This window comes from Lissotriton helveticus, chromosome 10 (assembly GCF_964261635.1).
Source record: "Lissotriton helveticus chromosome 10, aLisHel1.1, whole genome shotgun sequence".
Taxonomy (NCBI): Eukaryota; Metazoa; Chordata; class Amphibia; order Caudata; family Salamandridae; genus Lissotriton; species Lissotriton helveticus.
The window spans coordinates 653,279,966-653,304,431 of NC_136071.1; the positions used below are offsets into that span (position 1 = coordinate 653,279,966).

The 24,466-nt window shown below is 45.6% G+C and overlaps 1 protein-coding gene across 1 annotated transcript in view; it reads right to left on the reverse strand.

Moving 5' to 3' along the window:
• The window catches only part of LOC144784430 (BOS complex subunit NOMO1-like), a 318,569-nt gene that overhangs the window by 160,020 nt on the left and 134,083 nt on the right, over window positions 1–24,466 (reverse strand). Inside the window, exons 16-18 of the mRNA XM_078663178.1 lie at window positions 23,302–23,389; window positions 16,871–16,934; window positions 8,458–8,553 (exon numbers count right to left, since the gene is read on the reverse strand). Of these exons, the coding sequence (XP_078519304.1) occupies window positions 8,458–8,553; window positions 16,871–16,934; window positions 23,302–23,389 (248 nt within the window). The remainder of the gene's footprint in view (window positions 1–8,457; window positions 8,554–16,870; window positions 16,935–23,301; window positions 23,390–24,466) is intronic.

Consider the following 24,466-nt stretch of genomic DNA (forward strand, 5'->3'; position numbering starts at 1 on the left):
GTTTATTTGTCCTAAAATAAGTTTCCATCTCAACCTGGCATAAGGTAAGAAAAACAATAAAACTGCATACATAGGTGTGTGCATGGTGCCTAGATGTTTTGAAAAAGGACATAGCACTGCACTGCAAACATCTGTGTTTTTGATTAATAACCTTGGCAGATTAAGAAGTACATAGAAAATCTCTACTGGCTCTTGTTTGGTTTGCACAAAGACTATGAGGTACCCAATGTGGCCACTTTATACAGAAGCAAAAGAGAGTACTCAAGCTCATTCAGTTTGGAATAGACGTATTGAGTTTTTATTTTGTTAATTCAGTTACTAAGCATTCCAACTGTAGGTGTCCTGACCAGATCTAGGTAAATAGAGGATGCATTTCAGGAAAGTTGGCTTGTCTTCTACATCAGTATTTGTATTTTGTATTTATAGACCACAACAATCATCCAGAGGGATATCACGGTGATAGGAAAGCTATATCCTGAAATTAGGGTGGAATGATACCCGGTAATCTGAGAACAGGGGGGCCTAGGCAAAAGGCTGCAGAGTGTCAGCGATTACATCCTAGGAAAGAAATGCGTTACTTACCTGTAACTGCAGTTATCCAGTATTAGTGTCTTTCATAGATTCACATGCCTGAATCATTCCCCGTCGTCGAGACGGGAGCCTCCGGTATATATAAAAGTAATGTCCTATAGACATACATAGAAAAGAATAGGCCTAAGGGTCTCACCTTAGTGTCCTATCCACGTCCTTATGTAAAAAGGACCAAAACAGAGTAGGCCCAAGGGTCCCACCTTGGTGGCCTATCTGTGTCCTTTTGTAAAAAGGACCAAAGTAAAGAGAAACAACCAATCAGCTACCACCTCCTTCTAGAACCTTCCTGTCAGGAGCCCAAGTCTCTCAGATTTTCGTACGCACCAAGCTAGTTAGGCGTAAACTTGTTAGAGAGATAGGTGAGTCCTTCCAGGGGAGGCGGGAGGGTGCATGTGAATCTATGAAAGACACTAATACTGGATAACTGCAGTTACAGGTAAGTAACGCATTTCTTATCCAGTATTTGGGTGTCTTTCATAGATTCACATGCCTGAATCAGAGTAGCAAGCAATACATTATGCACATTTTTGATGGAACATCATATACGAGTCTGAGATAATACATATCATGCGACTGCAAACCACCAAAATGCATTGTCATGTAAATATTAGTAAAAAAATGTGCATACCAGTAAAGGATGGAGGGATGTAGGAAGACTCACCTCACTGGAATAGATGGCGAAGCACTGCTCGGCCCACTGGTGCATCCTTCATCAGCTCAGTATCCAGGCAGTAGTGCCTGGTGAAGGTATGCGGGGACTTCCAGGTCGCCGCTCTGCAGATGTCCAACACCGGCACTCCAGCAAACAGCGCCGCAGACGTGGACATGGCTCTTGTCGAATGAGCTTTGACTCGTGAGTCCAAAGGCCGTCCGGCCATGTCTTGACAAAAGGTGATTGCTGAAGAAATCCACCTTGAAATGCTTGGTTTTGTCAGGGCATGCCTTTCCGTGGTCTACTAAAGGCAATAAAGAGTTGAGATGACTTTCGGAAGTGTCGTGTCTTGTCGATGTAGAATTTAAGGCATCTCTTCAGATCTAGTGAATGCAGAGTTCTCTCGGCTGCAGTGGTAGGATTTGGAAAGAAAGACCTGAGTACCACTGGTTCATTAAGGTGGAAGTCCGAGGGGACTTTCGGGATAAACCGAGGGTTAGTTCGTAGAATGACCCTGTCCTCCCTGAACTGCATAAAAGGATCTTGGATTGAGAGAGCCTGTAACTCACTGACCCTTCTGGCAGAGGTTAAAGCCAGGAGAAGGGCCGTTTTCCATGAGTTGAATTTGATCTCCGCTTTATGGATGGGTTCGAAGGGGTGCCTCATTAATTGGTGAAGGACCACATTGAGGTGCCACGACGGAGGGATTGGTCTTGGTCGTGGGAAGGACCTGAAGAGGCCTTTAAGGAATTGTTTTATAAGTCTGTCCGACCACAGGGATGGACCCTTAGAAGTCCTTGTGAATCTGGAGATCGCCGCTAGATGCACTTTGATGGATGCATGTGCGAGGCCTGATTGCGCTAGATGCAGTAAGTATGGTAGCAGTTGCTGCGGAGTGATGTGGAAGGGGTGTAATCCTTTAGTCTCACACCAAGAACAGAACCGCTTCCATTTTAGTGAGTAGGTTTTATTAGTGCTGTCCGCTCTAGCCTTTGCAAGGACGTCTCTGCACTCCTGCGGTATGTTTAGGTGGTTGAATTCTCTGTATTCAGGAGCCAAGCTGACAACTTTAGAGAGCTCAGATTCGGATGGAGAACCTGCCCGTGGGACATTGTGGACAGGGCTGGATGATGCAGGCGAAGAGGTGGCCGGGCAGAGAGGCGATGAAGGTCCGTAAACCAGTGCTGTCTGGGCCAGGATGGAGCGATCAGGATCAGAGTGCAGGGTTCCGACTTCATCTTCCTGAGAACCCTGGGTATCAGTGGAAATGGCGGAAAGGCGTACGCAAAGACGTTGCGCCATGCGATGGAAAATGCATTTCCGAGGGTTCCTGGGTGGTGATGCCTGCTTGCGAAGCTCGGGCATTTGGCGTTCTCTCTGGTGGCAAAGAGGTCTATTCGCGGGGTTCCCCACTCCGCGAAGATGTGCTCCAGCACCTCCGTGTCCAGCTCCCATTCGTGGGATGGGGACCTCCCTCTGCTCAGAGCGTCCGCCAAGACATTGTCCTTGCCCGGGACGTACTCCGCCTTCAGTGTTATTCCATGTTGTAGAAGCCAGTTCCAGACTCTTTGCGATTCTCGAGATAGAGAGAGAGATCGCGTCCCCCCCTGTTTGTTCAGGTAGTGCATCGTCGTGGTGTTGTCTGTCCTGACGAGCACTGGGGAGTTTCGAATGCGTGGAAGGAACGCTTGCAGAGCCAGGAAGACCGCTCTCAACTCCAGTAGATTGATGTGGAGCTTGGGTCCTGTGTCGTCCACTTGCCGTTGATCTGGAGTTCTTGGAGGACCGCTCCCCAGCCTTCTAGGGATGCGTCCGTTGTTATTACGTGTGGCTCTGCTGGAAGCAGGAACGGTAGTCCCTTTGACAGGTGTTTGGTCGATCTCCACCACTGTAAGTGGTTGACCATGGTTCGAGTGACACGTATGCGGTCCTCGAATGATCCCGTAGCTTGTGTCCATTGTCTCGTTAGTTCCTCCTGAAGAGGGCGCATTTTGAGGCGACAGTGTGGAATGAGCAAGATGCATGAAGACATCATGCCGAGGAGGGATTTGAAGGTGCGGACAGGCAGAGTCTTCCGTGACGCCACTGACGTGGCCAGGGAGATGAGTTTGACCTTTCGTTCCTGAGAGGGGAAAGCTCTGACGCGTTCCGTGTCCAAGGTCGCTCCAAGAAATGTAATGACCTTGGTGGGTTCCAGTGCCGACTTCTCGCGGTTGAGGGTCAGGCCTAGTCGGTGGAAAACATTCAGACAAGCGCTGGAGGATGCGGCCACGGCGGTCGCAGATGGTGCCTTTACCAGCCAGTCGTCTAGGTATGGAAAGACCTGGTGACCTTGTTGACGAAGGAAGGCTGCCACAGGGAGAGGCATTTGGTAAATATCCGTGGAGCAGATTTGAGGCCAAACGGGAGGACACGGAATTGGTAGTGTTGTCCTGCTACCGCAAACCTGAGGTACTTCCTGTGCCCTTTGAGGATAGGAATATGGTAGTAGGCGTCCTGTAGGTCTAAGGACGTCATGTAGTCCCCTTCCTCCAGTAGTCCCAGGATTTCCTGGAGTGTTACCATACGGAACGATTGTTTCTTTAGGAACACGTTGAGTGCTCTGAGGTCGAGGATTGGCCTCCACTTTTTCCCTTTTTTGTGGATCAGGAAGAAGTGGGAGTAGAAACCTTTCCCTTTGTGGGCTTGTGGAACTTTCTCTATTGCTCCCTTTTGGAGCATAGAAGCGATTTCCTGAAGAAGCAACCGTAGGTGCCTGTGGGACCGTTTGCCAGGTGGTGTTGTTGGGGGAATTGAGACAAATTCTAGAGAATGTCCGAATTGAATGAGTTGGAGAACCCACCGGTCTGTAGTTATCTTCTGCCAGTTGTTTAGGTAGAATGTGAGTTTTCCTCCAAGTTTTTAAAAATGCGATGGTGGATGGGCTGGCCATTGAAACGAGTCATTGGCGGTTGCCAGTAGGTCTCTTTTGGTTTTTTCCCCTATAGTTTGACTTGCCGTAGGAAGTCTGGCGTCCTTGTTGGTTTTGTTGCGGTTGGAATTGCGTTTTGTTTTGATTGTAGGAATAGGAAGACCTATTCTGGTAGGAACCCCTATATGAAGATTGTCCTCTTCCCCTGTTTCCACGAAAGGACTGGTTCCGGAATTGCAGGGTTCCAAGAGCCTTGGCAGTGTCCGTGTCCTTTTTAATGGTGGTGAGGGCCTCATCAATCTTCTCGCCAAAGAGATGCTGGCCGTCGTAGGGCATATCGAGGATTTTCGTTTGCACCTCTTGGCGGAAAGAGGTGGCTTTAAGCCAACCCGGTCTTCGCAGTACGGCAGCTCCTGCCAGTTGCCTGAAGCCAGTCATGGCGACATCCATTGCACAGTCAATGAGTTCGGAGGCAGATGTTTGGCCTTCTAAGAGAAGTGAATGAGCCTCCTCCTTTAAATCTTCTGGCAGATTAAATAGATAGGGCGCAATGTCTGCCCAGAGTTGACGATTGTAACGGCCCAGAAGTGTAATTGAGTTCGCCACTTTCACCGTCATGGCCGACGTGGTGGAGAAACGTTTGCCGATGGTATCTAGTTTTCTGCCTTCCTTGTCAGGTGGCGTGGACAGAGGCGATGCTGGATTACGCGAGTTCTTCTGTGCCGCTCGGGTTACGACAGAGTCTGCCTTGGGGTGACCTGTGAGGCATGCTGGTGCCGATGAGGTTGCCTTGTATTTTTTATCGAGCCTGGGCACTACCACCTGGATTGAAGCTGGCGTTTGCATTAGTTGTTTGCCTTGTTTCCAGATAAAGTCGATGATTGGGTATTGACCTGGTTGTCTTTTTTGTAGGCTCCTTGAAATCGTAAAGGAAGCATTCAGTCTCCTGAGTTTCCATTGACATATGGAAACGTTTGGCAGCTCGCTCTACCAGATTATGGAATCCCCCGATGTCGGCGGGTGGTGATTCCGAAGATTGTGGTTCTGGGGAGGCCGGAGAATGTGCGACGTAGTCCTGGTCTGCATCCGGGTCTGACTCGTCGTCATGGACCTCGCCCTCTTCCTGGTCCCTGTCCTCGTCGTCAGACGAGCGAACGTCTTGTGTTGGCTCCTGGTCTCTACTAAGCACTAGTGGAGGTGGCTTGTGTCGAGACAGAGGAGTAGGAGCCTGTGCGGCTGGAAGTAGAGGCGTAGTGGGCTTCTCTGGAAACCGCTCCTTATAGTCTTTAATGAGGAATTGTAGGTCTGACACAATGGATGCTGGTAGGCACACCATTGGTGTAACCTGTGTGGGCAGTTGAGTGTTGACTGACTGCTCCATTTCCTCCTCCTCCTCCGGCTCCTCATCTGCACTTAAGCACCAAGTCTGAAGGGCTAGTGGCTTGTGTAAATAGCTCCTCCTCTGACTCTTCACCTTGAAAGAGGCAGGCTGGAGGTAGTTGTTGCAATTTACTGGGCGACGTCAGAACCGGCGTGATTGGCTTTTTCGTAATCTTGACGATTACATGGGATGTCTGAGGTGGGAAGGCATCCATGGCATACGACAGCAGCTCGGACTCTTTCCATGTCCCTACGGTCGTCGACGCTTGTGTCGACGGTGCCGTAGTTGAAATTACCTTCGTCGACGGTAATTTACCCGTCGTCGACGGTGTCCCCGTCGACGGTGTCCTCGTCGACGCTGCCTTCGTCGACCGTAATTTCTCCGCCGTCGACGGTTTGGTTTTCCCGTCGTCGACGGAACGCTCATCGTCGACGAGATGGGCTTCATCGACGGTATGGTCTTCGTCGACGGTGTCGACGTCTTCGACGTCGATCTCGTCATCGATGGTAGAATCTTCGTCGTCGATGGAGTGACTGGGATGGTCGACGGCACAGGCTTACTCGCCGACGATGAAGGCGTCGTCCTGTCGTCGTCGAAACGGTTTTCAGCGCTGAAGAGACCATCAACGCTGTCGTCGTTGTCAAAACCAGCGGCTGCTTCCTGGTGACAGGAAGATCCTTGCCAGACACTGAGGTGTTGCCCTCTGAGGACTTTTTGGAAGTCTTCTTAGGAGTGGTATCTGAGGGGCCAGGGGAAGTAACCCTTGGCCTCTTCAAGGAAAAATGCGACATGCCAGAAGCACTCTCACCTTCTGACACCAAGTCGTCTGTTTTGTCCTTCAGCCTGTTGAGCCAGAGTAGTAGGCGTCCTTCTCGGTCCTTGAGGGTTTTGTTGGAGAAGGTCCTACATATCTTGCAGTCTTTGGCTTGATGTTGAGGGTAGAGGCAATATAACCAGGTCTCATGTCTATCCTCTACATGTAGCCTTTTCTTCCCACAGGAGGAACAGGCTCTAAATAAACCTTTTTTCTGGCTATCAGCCATGAAGACAGAAGTTGAAGAAATTCGGTTTTTGAAGAAAGAAAGAGATTCCTGAGGAGAACTCAGGTGGAGACTCCCTAGCACAACGTGCGGTAGAAAATCTGAGAGACTTGGGCTCCTGACAGGAAGGTTCTAGAAGGAGGTGGTAGCTGATTGGTTGGTTCTCTTTACTTTGGTCCTTTTTACATAAGGACGTGGATAGGACACTAAGGTGAGACCCTTAGGCCTATTCTTTTCTATGTATGTCTATAGGACATTACTTTTATATATACCGGAGGCTCCCGTCTCGACGACGGGGAATGATTCAGGCATGTGAATCTATGAAAGACACCCAAATACTGGATAACAACAATGTTTTCAGCTTCTTCCTAAATTACATATAATCGTCTGTATGGCGAAGGTCTAAAGGAAGTTCATTCCAATGAACGGCTGCCAGATGAAAGAAAGAGAGGGCCCCCCCGCTCTAACTTCTTAATGCATCTGAGTTTAGCCAAAGCGTGATAGCAAGACCTCCGTTTTCGTGTAGGGGCATAGAATTCGATTTTGCCCTGCAGTATTCGGGGGCCGCGATTGTGTAGCACTCTGTGTGCATAGCGCAGTGCATAGGCAGCCGATGGAGCTCCCACAGACATTCATTTATTGCAGACAAGCTTGGCGGTTGCGTTCTGGATCACCTGCAGTCGATAGTCTAGCATGCCTACATAGAGGGCATTCCCATAATCCAGTCTCCTTGAAAGTAGTCCCTGGGTAATGGTCTTGCTGCACTTCAAGCGGATCCATGAGAAGAGTCTTTTTAGTAGCTCTAGCATGGCAAAGCTTTTTCCACACAATGCTTGGACTTGGTCCTGCATGGTTAGTGCATTGTCGTTGAGTATGACCAGGTTATTTTTACAACCCTTTTGGGTTTCGGGGCAGTTCCTAGTGACTGAGGCCACCAGGTAGCAGCCCAGACTAGGTGAGCCCCTCGAAAAAAGCAAGATCTTGGACTTCTCAGTGTTTAGTTTCAGACAATGGTCTGTCATCCAAGTTGCTGTCTCTGAAAGAAAGTCAATTGACTTTTTCCTGGTATCCTCATGCCTGTATTCAAAGGCAATTATTAGCTGCCTATCATCATCATAGGAGCAGATATTGAAGCCCCATTTCCTGCTGATCTTGGCCAAAGAGAAGACACAGGCATTGAAAAGGGTAGGGCTCAGGGAGGCAGTAGAGATATCTCCTGAAAATTATTTACCATTTACTTTGTTTTCACATTGTCACTTAAAAACTATTTCAGTATTCCTTTACCAGTTACCATTTTGATCAGTCGTTCTGTGGTTTCAGATCAGTTTACATTGATGCAATTGCATAATAACTTGATTGTAAGTTATGTTCATTATCAGGCTAAATCACTACTACACACTATTTTGTACCTCTAGAATAATAGGTCATTTTATTAAGAAAAGTTCAATGTATTCAAAGTAAATTTGTTCGAGTATAATCAAGCTGTCTCAAGAGAAAAATAGTTGATTCTCATAGTCTCTTTACAAGGCCTTGATATTTTCCTTGCATTGCAACAAAAACTGACAGCTAATGTTAACCCCTGAGTACTATATCACCTACAAGTTGTTAATAATTGATGGAAAACTGGGTACCCACGATGTACAAACAAGGTTAGAATTCTTCACTGTTGCAGTCATCAGTGATTTCTGAAGGTCAAATTTCATAAGGTTTGGCTCATATACAGGTATAAACAAAAGACCTGTATGCATATTTTGTAAATCAGTCTGATCAATTTCCGAACACATTACTTGGCCCTAGACCTTAGTAAAGTACACCTAGAACCTTACAGTGTGGGCCGGTGAATTCCAGACAGACACAGACCATGGTTTCCCTTTTTACTTACTTTATTGTAACCATCACGTCCAGCAGTTTATCTGTAATAATAGTTCCAAGGACATGATGGCGGACAGCAGTCAGCGTCAGGATACTTGGAGAAGAGCTGTCAATAACAGAAGTAGAGAAACATAATTATGCACAACAACAAAGTGTTTGTATTTGTGTTTTTTTAAATGTCACCCTGAAGTGGCAATATGAGACCAAGTTACACAAGTTACCAGTTACGTATTTTTATATTAGATGTTTAATGTGGTGCAATTATCATGAAAACAATGCCTTTCTTAAAACCAGGAAAGGGTTATTGAACAACGAAAGTGAAATATTGCACTGTACTGCCTGTTAAGAAGAGAAAAGTATTTTTAATTATGAAGACAAAAATACTTGGTTTTAGATAAAGTGGACTTTTGTTCTTAAAAAAACTCACTAGGAGTATAGACATCAGATGGTTTAAGCTACTGCCAGAAAAGCAAAGCTAACAATGGGCCCTTATTGCACTTACAATAGTTAGCTTTCATAATAAGACTGCCAATTAAAGTTCGTGATTATGCTCAGACATCTGAAGACACCTGCTATGCTCAGTTAACAGTGGACCCGGATTATATTTAGAATATCCAGACTTTGAAATTACAAACAATGAGCAAAGACTAACCTCTGAAGTACCTCCTATAACATTCAGCTAAAAATAGCTAACAATAACCTCTTATTACAGTTTGAATATCCAGGTTTTGTTTAGGTTTCTCGACAGGTAACTAAACAATGGGCAGTGATGTACTTCTGCAAAGGTTATCAATGGTATGTAATTCTTGGAAATATTGAAAATATTTCAAGTTTCACTGTGAAATATGGACTTTTATACCACTGCATTTTGTGCAATAATATTCAGAAATGCAATATCTTTGCAAGCTTAGCTGATTTTATGTAATATTGCAGTATTTTCCCATACCACAATTCACAGAAAATGACATTATTCCTGTGAAATACTGATCATGTCCAATGTGAGTCCAGCCCAGTTCAAGTCCTTTGCCGCAAACGTATTAGTCTCTAAGCATTTCAGTACACTTTAACAATGACAGCTCCAAACCACTCTGCAAAGTGTTGCCATTAGCATGTATTTAATGTGCATCCTCTTTATCACAAATCATCAAAATCTTTGCCTATGCACTGAGAGGGTTTGCCATAGGGAGTGGGGCAGGCCAGACCATGAACCCAGGTTCCCATACAGGATAGGCATCGTGAAAGACAAAGATTAGGAGGTGGATGTGATGTATTATAGATACACCTGTGAGACAAAAAACTACTTACATTTGCCAGTTATGAGTATCTGTAACTCGATAACGTGCCTTTAGTGCATTGTTGATGACCTCACATGTCACAGATTACTTCACCATTGCCACCATCAAAACAACCACCATGTTTTTACAATTGCCTATCAGTGTATGTGTAATTTTCTTATGCCGTGTCATTTACTTTTATTGGGCTCGCAAATCAGTTCAGCTGCAGCCATGCATTGCATCCAGTGCTTTTGTGGGCATACCTTCAGTTTGCAAATAAATTTGGTTCAGACAACAAATGTAAATTTGACTGGCTGAGATGACTTCAGGTTTACGAATTAACATTCATACTTCAAGAACCAAGACGATCTCACTATTTGAAGAGGCAACATTCTTACTCTTTCTGCAATGATAATTATGTGGTTTTATTCTTCTATGCAGCAAACACCACAGTCCGTGCATTTCAATCACTGGTGTGGAAGCATTGTGATTACATACATTTATAAATTCAATAAAAACTTATATTACGAGACATTGTGGCTGTAGGAGGCTGGCTTAGTATATGGTGCGCACTTATTTAAGTGATGCATCTTGCACTAATCCAGAAAACCCTTATGGTGATTTTATTGGTCTTTGATAACCTTTGAAAGTTCTCAAAGTGGTAGCTGTGGAGAGCAGCCTTCAGGGTTATCTTGAAGGAGTGTAAAGCAGCTTGTTTTACCAACTTTTATCTGTAGTATAGGTTAGATGAAAAGAAACCACACAGTGTTTATAAAAATAAGTCTTATTTATTACACACACTATCACTAACACATTGGTAGATCTCCTACCCGGAGATATTAACACAAAACATAAGAATACTTTGCAAGTATCAGGTAAGTAGCACAAATATACACTGGTCTCCAGGGGGAGACCAAACTATACAGTAAGAAAGTGGAACTGCAAAGCAGAATGGGACATGGACCCGAAGACCCAGAGGAGCCGGGGACACGAGGAACCACCCAAGGTAAGTACTCAGAAACCCCACGGAGGCTATTTGCAGCAGGAAAACACAGCTGCGTGCCCAAAGAAAGTCAATGGAGAAGTCGGGGTAGCCGTTTTAAACAGAAGGACCCTTCCCGGACGACCCTGATGAAACTCTTTGGAAGACAGAAGGTTGGAGAGCCAACCCACCTGTGGATGCCCCAGGAACCAGGCTACCTGCACCAGGAAGCCGGGTGAACAGGGATGAAGTGACGTTGGAAACTGCCGTAGACAGTAATGGGAGACTTTGAAGAAGGTGGCTCTGGAGAAAAACGGGAAGGAGTACAGTGGAATCAAAGGGTGGATTCTGGAAGTGAAGAACCTTTAAGTAGAGGGGACAGAGTCAATGCCCTCAGAGGTGACCAGGAGGCACAGAAGCACAATGCCAACCGATGTCAAGAAGTCTCAAAGATTAGACTGTGACCATGTCGCTGCATCTGTGAGGACCAACCAATGCGGAGGAAGACCAGGAGTCGTGCACGAGCTGTCCCACGTGGGATATCAGTGTCTAGGTGGTCGGTGTCCGGCGGGAGCACCAACAAGCCTTGGTAGCCACAACTGGCGTTGAAGAAGAAAAGGAGCAAACGTTGGGACCAGCAAGGTCCAAGGGACTCACCAAATGCAGGAGAATCAAAGCAGGCCAGAGCAAGCATGGGAGCCCTACGAAGCAAGAGAAACCCTCAGAATGACCAACAGGCAGATGGCACAAGAGTGAAAGAGGACCTCCAGCAGCTCAACAAAGATGGAGGCCCACTGTTCAGAGGATGCAGTGAGGATGCGGAAATTCGACGGGTGAGGTGCTGGAGGTTGGAGCTTCTTGTAGCCTGAAGATCACTGGAGTGCACAGCCAATACGCTTTTTCAGGGGCATGTTGATTCGGTGCCCAGGGGTTTGGTCCCAACGACCCAGATGAGGGATATCGTCCTCAAATTGCTGAGAAGACAGGTCAGGCCTCTAGGGAGCTGCAGAACCACCACCTGTGTTGCTGGGCCTCAGGAAGTCCGTAGGTAGACAGGAGCAGCAGACCGGTCAGCTTTGTTGCTGTACCTGCAGATGCAGGGAAGTGACTCCTTCACTCAAAGGGAGATTTCTTTGGATGTCCTTGATGCAGATCTGGAGAACCTGGATGAAGCACAGACACAGACGACGAAGAAAAGAACAGTGTGACCAGGAGCAACAGGAGTCTTCCTTGATGCAGTCTCTGTTCCAGTCGAAAACGATGCAGTCTCTGTTCCAGTCGAAATCGAACAAAGTCCACATGTGGAGACAATTGAGGAGCGACTTAGTTTCAGAGTTTAGTCTTGTCCCATGACGAATGTGAGGACCCACCCACAGGGGAGCTCTTAAATACCCTAAGGAAAGGATTGGACTGACTCGCGGTCAATCCCAGCCTGGATAGAGGGGAGGATGCTCTCATGTCCTTTGTCCAGATCTGCGCCAGAGCGGGAACCAAGGGCTCCTGAACTGGTTCAAACTGGAGTATGCAAGGAGGGCACCAAAGTGCCATTCAAAGCAGTCTTGTATCGCTGGCAAGTGCCCCACCCCAGCCCAATACACTAAGTCCCGTCTGGGAGGTGGTCACACCTCCCTGTGACAGGAAAACTCTTGTTCTACCTTGCCCTACTCGAGCTTGGCTCAGCAGCAGGAGGGCAGAATTGTGTCTGTGATCAGCAGCAGCTAGCTTGCTTGCACACCCTGAAAGGCTGTTACCGTGAGTACGGGGGGGTTGATTGTGCACCTGGAAGTCTGCTATGCGATCAAGGTATAACAACGCTCTTTTTGGGTCGCGACAGTAGAGTCTTTCCTCTTCTTTAGAAAGATAAGGCAGAGCAAAGAAGTGGTGATGTTTTGGCCTACATGAACGGGTGTCACAACCTTCAGGAGAAAGGAGGCACAGGTCTTCAGAACTAGCTTTAGGTAATAGGTGGTATACGAAGGGCATACAAAGAGGGCCTGCAGTTTACGGACCCTCTTGGCAACATTTGTTGGAGTTTCTTCAGGAACCTAGTCACAATGGGTGACTTCAAAAAGGAAGGTTGCCCAGTATCCACAAAAATGCTGACATTACAGATAGAGAAATAACAAAATAGGAGAACTGGAGATAAAAGTGAAGAAAGAGGGTTAGTTATCTCAATGCACATCATGCAGAAAAATGGTCCCAATTGCAGGCATATACCATCTTGGTGTATGGACGCCTGACTACCAGAACAACATCACATACCCCGAGAAACCAGTGAATCTCAACCATGCGTAGAGTCTCAGTGCCACTTACAATGAAACTCTGCCCAGCGCGTCAGTTGCGTCAAGCCCACATATGATTGTGAGCTTTTGCTGCATCTCGCCCATCAGCAATTGCCTGAGAGAGCATGGCTATGCCTCCTCCAAGACCAACAAAAGCATTTGCGAAACCGAATCCCACAGTGTGTTAGCTTCGGACCAAAAGGCATGTGGTGCTCACCGACAATTTTAGATTCCTATTCCGGTGGTGTGGTAGGAAACACGCCGGGATTGATACAGGAAGTGGAGGCTTGGATCACCAAGCTCTCCGGGTGAGGTGCTGGGTATGAAAACTGTGGCCCCTTGAACCGGGATGATGGCAGCGGGCAATTGACCTGTGCACAGGGTCACCTGTGTACAGGTGACCCTGTACAGGGCTTGCAGCAGGCCCCAATGAGGACATCTGTAGGGGCTACACTGAATGCAAGCAAAGGGTAAGAAGGTGCAACTACCGGCTGATGCACCTGCGTCAAGACGATGTCTTGACTGTAACTGTGGGCAACTGAAGGTACAAGATTCAACCACCATTGCAAATGAGGCACCCTTCTCTGTGGATACAAAAGAGGGAGAGACCAGGTCAGTGTCTGAGGAAGTGTCAAAACCAATGGGGTGATTGTAACCATAAGGGTCCTTTGACCCATTCCCAAACATCACTCTCTCGAGGGCTGTCAAAGGGAAAAGGTACTGCCTATGGTGGCATGGTACTGGTCGGCACGAGAGTCAACATTGGGCGATGCCCATCTATCTCTGTGTCTAAGCAGGGAATAATGCCAGGATGCCAGCGGCACTGGGAGCTACGGCACTGGAGTGTACACCGAGGAAAGTCACGGTCTTACAGGCTGTCCCGCATCCAGCACTAGATCCTAGAGGCCCAGGGGGATGGGGTCCTCAGAGCCAAATACGGCCTGTTCCTTTATAATATAAAAAAAAAAAGAAATGCTACCGGCACGATGTCGGTGGCCATGCCCCCTTTCTCCACCACTCTGCAAACGTGCCTCCTGGCTTGCTGGGGGTTGAAGTCCCCTTGGCTCCAGAGGCTCCTTGGGGGCCAACTGCCCCTCCTGTTGCGTCCAGTGAGTCCCAAACAGTGGGACAGCCAAGATGTTCTTGGAGGTCACGCACCCTTTCTACCACTCTGCAAACACACCTCCTGGTGCACTACTGGTAGGGGGATAAAGTCCACTTTAGTCCTGAGGCCCTCAGGAGGCAAGCGGACGTTGTCGTCCCCACCAGCAGTGTGCTGATGCCGGCTTGCAGAGTGGTGGAAAAAGGGGTCATGGCCTCCGACCACCTCTCAACAATCCCATTGTGTGGGACTTACTGGGGGTAACAGGAGGTCTTGTTGGCTCCTAAGGACCCTCAGCACCAAGGGGAAATCCTCCGCCAACCAGAAGCGCACCAAGAGGCAAAACTGCAGAGTGGTGCAGATAAGGGGCGGGGCCTTCGGCGTAATGCAGGTAGCACTTATTTTATCTTTTTTTTATTGTAAAGGAAGGGGGGGAACCATGTTTGGTCCCAGGAACGCCATCCCACGGGGCAATGCATTTTTAGAATGAGCAGGGGGGGGGGGGTGCACGGTCCCCCTCCCGGGACGATTTTGGCCCCGGGATCCCTTTCCTCGGACTGGACCAAAATACTGTGTTCCCTGGTCCAACCCAGGACAGCCAGTCATTTTTGTTGGGGACCGAGGGGAGAGCCTGAAGGCCCCTGCAGTCCCCCACCGGCACCCCGCGTCCTGCTGGAGCCGGTATAGATTTTGGACAGTGGGAGCTACTAACATGCAACTCCCTCTGTCCACAAGCAATTCTGCTCTGCTTTGAGTAAGCAAGAGCATTTTACATGCTCTCGCTTGCACAAAGCAGTGCAGTTTGCAATGGCAAGCCACAGCAAATTACATTATTCCGGGGGTTAGGACCCTGGGACATTGCATGAGCTGGCCCTGGGGATGGAGGTCCCCAGGGCCATTATTGGCTCCAGGAAAGGGGGGTGTGGCCCCTGGGGCTGCCGTGTGGCCCCAGCATTCTTTTGAGTTATGACCCCGGGACCTGGCCCACACAGGGTTGGATAATGACCTCCTTCCAGAGGCCTAGGGGGGTCAGGGTGTTTCCACCCTGCCCACTTTTCTTTTTATCTTTTTATCACAAGTACAGTACTGGCCACCTTGGATTTGATGGAGTGAGCCTGCAAGCCTTCAGGGGTCTGTTTTTTAGCTAATGCATAACAGTAGATCTTTATGCATAACACAATCCAACAGAAAATTATTTGTTTCTGCGCTACTTTACAATTTGTTTGCTCCAGTGAACCCAATGAATAGTTGATCATCCACCAAGTGATCACTAATGTAATCATTAAAAAAAGAGAGAACTCTCATAAGGTCCAGAAAATGGAGCCTCTCCTCATCCTTGGAGGAATGAGGTGGAGTGAAGAATATTGGCAGCTTTATGTTCAGACCGACATGGACAGGGGCCCTCACTTTCAGCAGGAAAGAGGCCAGCCTCAGAAGAACCAGTTTATCTTGGTAGAAAGTGGTGTAAGAAGGTTTAACAGAATGAGCGTGTAGCTCGCTTACCCTCTTGGATGATATATTCACGACCAAAAAGGTAGTCTGTAACTCGAGCCGTAAAGTAGTAAAGCTTGGAGCTTTTCTAAATTCAATTGAGAGCACTCATCATTCATGCTACATTCTGTTTGATGCGCTTGCATTGCTCCAAAAAATCAATGAGGAAACTAATTAAATTTTTAGTCTCCAATTTAAAATTACTTCACATTTACAGTATGTTTAAAAATTCCCAATTGTACATTTAGCTTCTTTATTAATATACACTTTATTAATCTGTTAATATTTAATTTTCTATGTAGTCGCGGACCCTGAGGAGGCTTTGTGGACCACTGTTTAAACTGACATTTTCACCTAAAGAAGACATCCCTTTAGCCATTGTTTTTTTAAGTGAAATTCTTTTTTTTTTTTAATTGGCACCCCTTCCATAAATAATCAAATGTGTTGGCCCCACCTCCTGGCCTGCCAAGAGGAATATTTGTTTCAACACACAAATTTGCAGTAAAAGGATTAAAAAACATATTTCTTTGGCCCCGAGGTGGGGGGGCTGCTTCAGGGACCCCCCTACTCCCCCCTACCCCGGGTGGGAGTGGGGGGCAGGGTATCCCTACGAGCACCCTTGTATCTTTTTTTTACCTCTTTTTCTAGGACTCAGGACAGAGTCCCAAATCCTAAGAAGGCTGACGCCACATCGTTGTTCATGTGGTGTTAGCCAATCAGATCTCATCTCGAGATCTATCTGCTCTGTGAATCCTTCATGGCGTGAAAAAGACACTTTTTTTGATGCTTCATTTCTCAAAAACTACTGAATAGATGTATACCAAATCACAAAAAGCACACTTTCTGGACCAAGATCAAGCTTTGTGCCAAATTCGGTGTAAACCTGTTCAGCCACTTGGCTGTGTCTTATGTTCCTATAAAAAAAAAAAAATTGGGAAAATGCATTTTCATACCCCCGTCTTTTAGTTGCCCTTGCTTGATGGATCACCACTAAACTTTCCAGCAAGGAGCTCAGATTGAAGTTTAAACCTTCATAAAAATGTATTTGTCAAACAGCACAAAAGCTATTAGGATAACAAACCTGCTTTCCCTATGGAAGCACAATATGAACTGTAACTATGCAGAGGGGACTGTCACTGGGTAATAATTGGCTTTACACACACATACTATGGCCATGGGTTTTCTTTGCCTGTAGTAGGTCTCATAAAACAAAAGAATAACAATATAAAAAATATGCACAGCCAGAAAAGAAGTATATAAACCATACAGATCCAGACACTATTCACACTTACGTATCATAGGCATAATATTCATGCTCAAAACGATGGCAGGAACGGGGGGTCACTTTGTATACACCTAAGAAAAGATTCAAAGAATAATGAGAAATGTTTTGAGAGCAAAGCTGTGACAGAAACTATGCCAGCACAAATTGAGCAATAACTGATATCCAGCAACAAAGCTTAATGTGAAGATGCCACAAATGTTCAATGAATAAACATGTAAAGCAGTACGCATTATAATTTCTGTGTTACTTATTCTGAGAATGGAAAAACATTTGTGATTGTGGTTCAATAAAGCAAAAAAAATTGGGATTACAAAATGTATCTTCATAATTCTTGGGTTGTTCCTCTATCCCAGTAAAAGTCAAATAACCAATTTGAACAGTACCAGGCCTTAGGACAGTACTCAAGTTTCACCAGCATCAAGACTAAGCTGCCCCCTTTGTTAGTAAGCACAATCAATAAGAGACAAGCTTCTAGTGTTTTAACCACAAGATCATTAAAATGGATTTATAAAATAAAAGTACTTTTATGCAGTTATTTTTTTTTTCAATGCGGTTTTAATTACTCCACATACAACTGTGCCAATGGCTCCGGAGCATTTAATGGGGTCTCTAATTGGCACAAGTATGCCCCCTCCAAGTGGGAAGACCAAGACCACCCCCATAACCACCAAGACCACCACCATGACCACTACAACCACAACTAACACCAAGACCATCACCACTACCAAGACCACTACCAAGACCAACACCACCAAGAACACCACCAAGAACACCACCAAGAACACCACCACCAAGACCACCACCACCGCCAAGACCACAGCCAAGACCACCACCGCCAAGACCACCACCGCCAAGACCACCACCGCCAAGACCACCACCGCCAAGACCAACACTGCCAAGACCACAACCGCCAAGATCACAACCACCAAAACCAAGACTAAGACTACCACCACCACCACCGCCGCCGAATGGCCTTGGACCGGCCAGATGTTCCAGTGCCCCCACTAGCGTTGAAAGCATGCCCACTGAGGGGGCCGGCCTCACATTGCGGCCGCCATGCCAGGCACCACCTTGGGTGAGGAGGTTTTTCTGCCACAGGGCCCATATTCGGGGCTGCTCACTTCACCGCCAAACAGAAATACGCCATCTCAACCCCCAAAGGCAGGCCATTGCTCTGTCTTTGGTGCCAGTAATGCGCCTGTGTCCTCCTCCTCAGTCTCAGGGTCGGCCCATCAATGCTCTCTGCTTCACCCTAGGCCTCAGTCTTGGGAGAATGCCCATTCCTGTTTAAGCCCCACAATTGTCAGCCTGTGGGACAAATCTCCTCTTGGGTCAATGCAGGGTCCAGTATAGCCAAAATGGACAGCTTTGCAAGAACAGGATTGCAGGATCTCTATTTTCTGAGCGGGAGCTAATGCAGGACACGTCTAATCGGCCATTACTTTTGTGAACACACTCAAAGTAATGCTGAAGGGGAGGTTGGCAAACAAAGTGTTCTTACACCATGATTAAATACAGATAATGCCTGTTGGACTTAAGTATAGGTATATAAAAATTCTAACCACGCAGGTCCAAGGACACCATTCAGTCTCCTGGGTCCAAAGTAGAAAGAATCAAAGACAGGGTGAGAATCTGAAGTTTGTCTTTCCACAGAAAGGCATTAAGTGATAGCGGTCCGATATATACCAGAGACTTTCATCATTCTTAGAAATGACTAATTAGCAGGAATAATAGTAAGGTAACTGCTGACAAGGGAGTCATTTAAACAAAAATAATACAAAGTATTTAAAATCCTTGGATGATTGGGCCCAAAGCCTAACAAGCCAGTTTCCATCACATATATGAAAAAGCAGTTAATGACTGAGTCTGCATTTGAAAGTTATCTACTAATGAAGTGCTTTTTAGAGATTAATCCATAAGCGAATTTCCAACACTTTTAATTTAAATTGACATTGAATTCTTCAGTTGTGAAGTTATCAGTTCCTGTGGGGTCACTCATGTATCTACGCATAATCTTGCTGGTCCTGAAGATGGTCTCACAGATTGATACCACTTAAGACCGAAACGTAGTCAAGAAGCCCATCTCTTCGGTTCATTTGAAATTTTCACCATCGACATGGAATTTTGACTTGAAGAAAGATGGACATATACATTAATCTGTTTGAGAGTGGGTATCCTATAGATCGACAGATGGAGTCATGGAATTGTGTAGTTGTATCTGGCTAATGCATTGTCAATGTATATTTTGATACAATTTGTTCTGAATCCACGTTTTTTCAAGTGATTAATACACGTTACTTTTGATTGTATTACTTAATGTGCCTGTCTTGTATTACTTTTGTCAAGGTTGTTTTTGGTTGAATTCCATGAATGATACAATTTGATTTTTGATACTACTTATTGGGCATCCCAATGATTTTAAATACTTTGGATTATTTTTGTTTAAATGACTCCCTTTTCAGCAGTTTACCTTACTACAGTTTGATACCCAAGATCACAAGGGATTATTAGATTGCTCTTTTGTTGAAATTAAGTAACAGGAATAGCAGCCCTATCCTCTCTTCGAACGTGGTACCAGATCAATGGCAAATTTAGCCAACAGAACATTAACCTCTTGAAGCAAGAATGCTCTGTCTGTTGGTGCCAGTAATGCACCCGTACCATCCTCCTCAGTCTCATGGCCTGCCCATCAATGGCTCTTCGTCTCACCCTAGGCTTCAGTCTTGGGAGTATGCCATTCTCGTTTAAACCCCAGTAATGGTCCGCTTGCAAAATTTTGATGGGGTGGATGGGGGGGGGGGGACTGAAAGGTAGGGTGCCAGCATCTTGGACAAATGAGTCTTCTAAACATTTCAAACTTTATCAATCGCCAGCTGGGTAGGCAATGCCTTATCCTGCTACCTACAGGCAGAACATGAGTCTCTGAGGGCAAGTTAAAGCAGACTGGCAGCCTTTGCAGTGGGGGAGAAGGAGCTAGAGAAAATCAGACTCTGCCTTGGCCACCAACACAATTCCTGACTTGAAAGGACTAGGCCAGATGCTGTTGCACAAGTTTGAAGAGCTGGTGCAGTCTGTACTAGTACCCTGGAATACCCCTAAAGCGCCTGTACTGCTCACTGAACTGTTTGTCGGAAGAAAAAAGAGTCCCAAGGATCGTGCTGTGGCTCAACTGTCCATAAATCCCTCAAGGTATGAATCATCGTTCTCCCGATATAACCAAAGGGCAGGTCCACCGGAGACGCCTAGCATCCCCTGACAACCTGGTTAACGCCTCTTGATTTACCTTCTAAGCAATACGCTGGTGCCAATAACTCTGCCCACTCAGTCCATGGTGTCCAAATCGTCCAAACCAGCCCACAAAACATTTCACTGTGCCCGGGTCATCGTGTATTATTTGGGCCTACAAGACCAAAGAACTTAAGGCACAGCCGGCAAGATCCATAAAGCATCAGTATACCTGCATTGAAGGTACACAGCGTTCAAAAACCTTACGACTAAACCAGCTGAAGAGAACATTCTCTTCCTGAAGACAATGTTCCATCTCTCTATCCGGAGTGTTTGTTGGAAAGGCATAGAATTCACTGTACTCGTTGATGTCCCTACCATGAACCAGGTGCCCATAGGGGTGTCTCCAAGAGCCTGATTAAATGGTAAAACTGTCTCAGAAGATGTTGGATATGGTTGAAGGAGGTTTGCCTCAGTTTACCCAGTAGGCAAATGTAAATGAAATACTACAGTCTTTCCCACAACTAATGCAAAAAAGGCTCTATCTCCCATTGGTGGCCCAGGAGACAGGTCTACCTCAGTCTCTGGGGATATATCCAGCCCACTGCCATTAAGTAAATCCAGGTATAGCCCATTATTAGTTGGGAGGGGGAGTAGGCTGTCCACTCATCAACAGTGACATGCAGAACATCTGGCATACCCTAAACCACATCAGAGCCGGTGCCAAATAAGGCTACTAGCCTCTGACAGAACTGTCATTGGGGCAGAGGTCGAGGATTAGAGTCTGGTTGCAAACTGACAGGTTGCACTTCTGTAATTTCATATTGTGACACCATAGGCCAGGGGCATGATCACTATGGCTGGGGGCCAGAGACTGCCATCAGAATCGGGTCCTTCAGCCAGCACCGTTGGAATCAAAGTCCGCACAGAAGGGAACAGACTAGCAGGGATGATGGGGTTGTAGCGCTAGGTCATGTTTTATTTGTAATGCATACATCTCGTCCGTAATGTTATCCTGGCATGGAAAATAAAGCTAGAGCTTGGAAGTTTGAAATTCGGCTAGTTGGAACTGCTAGGTTCTAAGTTTCTTCCTACATTCTGTGAGAGATCTGGCGAGAAATAAGAATTAACATTGCAGGGGGCCTGGGAATGGCACCCATAGGGTCAGTCTGTGTAGAAGTGGGCCTGCTAGAGGAAGTTCAACTGGCGGCCCTTGTAATTCTCTGAGACCTGAAAATGTGAAACTTAGAGATGAAAGTTCCTTTAAGAGCCACAACATGGCCTCCCTGAAGGTTGAAATTTGCTGCAGGGTCGACAACAGGTCGGGGGAATTTGGGGAATGGTGGGACTATCTGCAGGGCTAGAAGATGCTTGTGGGATATACCTCTTTGAATAACACCTTTGTGCCGGCTGGTATGATTTTAAGGAGCAGAACAGGGGTCGATTTTAAGGAGCAGGACAGGGGTCGAGCATCATTTTGTCTTCTTACATTTATTGCTTCTTTGACTTATCAGAAGACTTCGAGAGGGAACAGAACTTTGAGCGCGATAGACTCCACAAACAACCACAGGACTTGGAGTGGGTGAGATATCTGTTTCTACTGCAACTTTCATTGTTTGGTAAAAGAGGTTTACCTCACACACCTGGATAACCTTTGTATACATGAGGGTGCATTTATCACATGACTCCAAGTCCTGACTGAAGCCCAAGTTCAAAAGGCACACGTTATAAGGGTGCATCCTCTGCTACCTAAAGTAAATCCACAGCCTCAATCCTGTAGTTTACAGTGGAGACACTGTCCCTGGCAGCCTGTCTTAGATCATTTATAAGTCAGAAAATACAACAAAGTTGAGAGCAGGGCTCCTGCTCCACATCAAAGGGAATGGAAATAAATTAAACAACATCAGCTTGCAGGGGTGGCACTTAAATGCAGCTCCCTTCCATCATTTTCAGAGCAGTACCTATTGGTGCACGCAAGTACTACTGAGAAAAATCTCCAGATCCTGTCTGGGGATAGTCTTAAGGAGAAGAATGTGACCAATACTTTTTTCTAATGAACTTTTTCGTCGTAACTGAAGAGATTTAAGGTTCAATGTCCTTGGACAAAATGTGCAGATTCATGACTGGATTTTTATTGTTTATTCCCTTATGTATCAACCGTTAGCTGCAGGAATGCATTCATGGATATGGGGAAGCTGCACAAAACACGCATGGCAAATTTACCCAATTAAAAAAACTGGCAGAGCTTGCACTAAGGGTGCATAAGATGGGCAAGGTGATTGGATTTTTTTCCTGAGCACAAGTGAAACCTGGGGTAGGGAAACTGGCTTTCCTATTGGAATCTTCAATACTAAGGCGATTAACAAAACATTTGCAGCTTTGTGGGTATTAACAAACATTTGCAACAAACATTTCAAGTGTAATGTACTTCTTACCTTAAACCTAAATATTATCTGCCTAACAAGGGTAGAAAGTGCGGAACGCATACCTAAAACTCACAGCTTAAAGAGGTTGTTTTTGAAGAGATTACTTCGAATGGAAAAATGCTTTCATGCCAGATAAAAGGTGAATCTGAAATGTGTTCATAAATGCCCACTTTCTATAATAATATGTCTGAGAAGGGTTGGGGGCATTAGCCTGCACACAGTAATCAACAAAAATCGTTGAATTGCATAGAGCATTGTCCGAACCGGTCTGAACAGCGAAATGTTGTAAATTTCAGCTTTTTGTGGCTTTCTGCGGCGTAGATCATATTGAACGGAGATGAAGTGATTGTCTTGCATTTTGGTAACCAATTCGGTTGGATTTGTGTATACACAGTAACTGCCACCCACCAAGTGCAGCCAAAGAAATCCTTACCAATGCACATTAGCGTGGCTTTAATATTCTGTACTACCTACTATCAATTAATTCAATAATATCGTAGATCTTATAGCTCAACCATCATGAAAATAAATATATCGCAGTAATCAACACTGACTTTGCCAAGACTTACATTGATTACAGCACACTACACTTGCTGAGCAGTGTTAGGGTATGCTCCAGTATGTGCAACCAACCCACAACTTTTTATTTCACAGATATTCAATATGTAGCTCAATAATACAAAAAGAACGTTTGAAAGAAACAAAAAACACAATGCTATTCCCATGCCGAACAAGAACCGATTAACTGATCATTGACAAATCAGCATATTGACAGACAAAAAAATACCTGGTTTAGAAAGGCAAAATCGATTGATTCCTTTGGATAGGTTGTAAACACCAACATTCTCTGGACCATTTCCATCTTGGTAAAATTCCTGATTACAAGAAAAACAAAAAGTTACATTTGTACGAAACTAGTGCATTTAATTTTCTAATGTCATCATTCTGTGGTGAAGACACGTTTTCATGTTAGTCAGAGAAGGAAGTTCAGGTCAACTGACTGATGCACCAGTGTCTTTATAGCAATTAAAAATAATGAGTTGCCCCTTTACTCCTCATGATATAAAATCATGTGGTGCCTAACTCCTTACCTGGCATTCTATTTCTAGTTATGAACAGGACACAGACAGATTTCAGCTGCCATGATCTTGAAGATGAGGTGATAAGCGGAAAATCCCCTCCCAGATCTTGAGCAAAGCTGAGGGGGCGGAATGTGGGGATTGTGGGACCAGGTGCTGCGACAGCCCTAAAATGAGCTCCCCCATAACTCTTTAAACCAAAAGAACATGTAGGAAGAAGAGGGCTGTCCTTCATAGCAAGTGACAAGATGAGGCCTCCAAACTGACCACAGATAAGGTTGACTCAATAGAAAAGACCTCTGATTTGCCCAAGGTGGAAGAGTCATGTTGTCCAACCACCATCCCCCTCATGCAGCCCATCCATCTTGGCCAAGGGGGAGTTAGTTGTTACTCCAAGTCTTCACCACATGCCAACTCCCCAACCTTTTCTGAGTGTAGGCTGGGTAATTATGACCCCCTTTTTAGAAAAACAAGTACTTAGCACCGGGTTTTGTGCATAATTCTTATCATTAACTAGACGTTAACCAGTTGTATAATTTGTACCACATGATAACATGATATATAATTTCACTTTCTTTTTTATTGCATTATTATTTTTTGTTTTTCATGAATTCATTCTTTTTTTCTCTATAAATATCAGATAAATAAACTTATATACAATTATTGTATTACACATACATAAGATACAAAAACCAGCATAATACAAATTTCCTTAGATTACAATACAGTTGTCCATGATTGTATTCAGAACCAAAATTCCATTCAACGTGTTTCGGCTATGCCTTCTTCAGGAATTCTGTATATTTCTCATGAGCGTTAACTGTATACGATTCTGAGTGCACGAATTCGGGCGTAGGCTGTGTAAAAAACGCA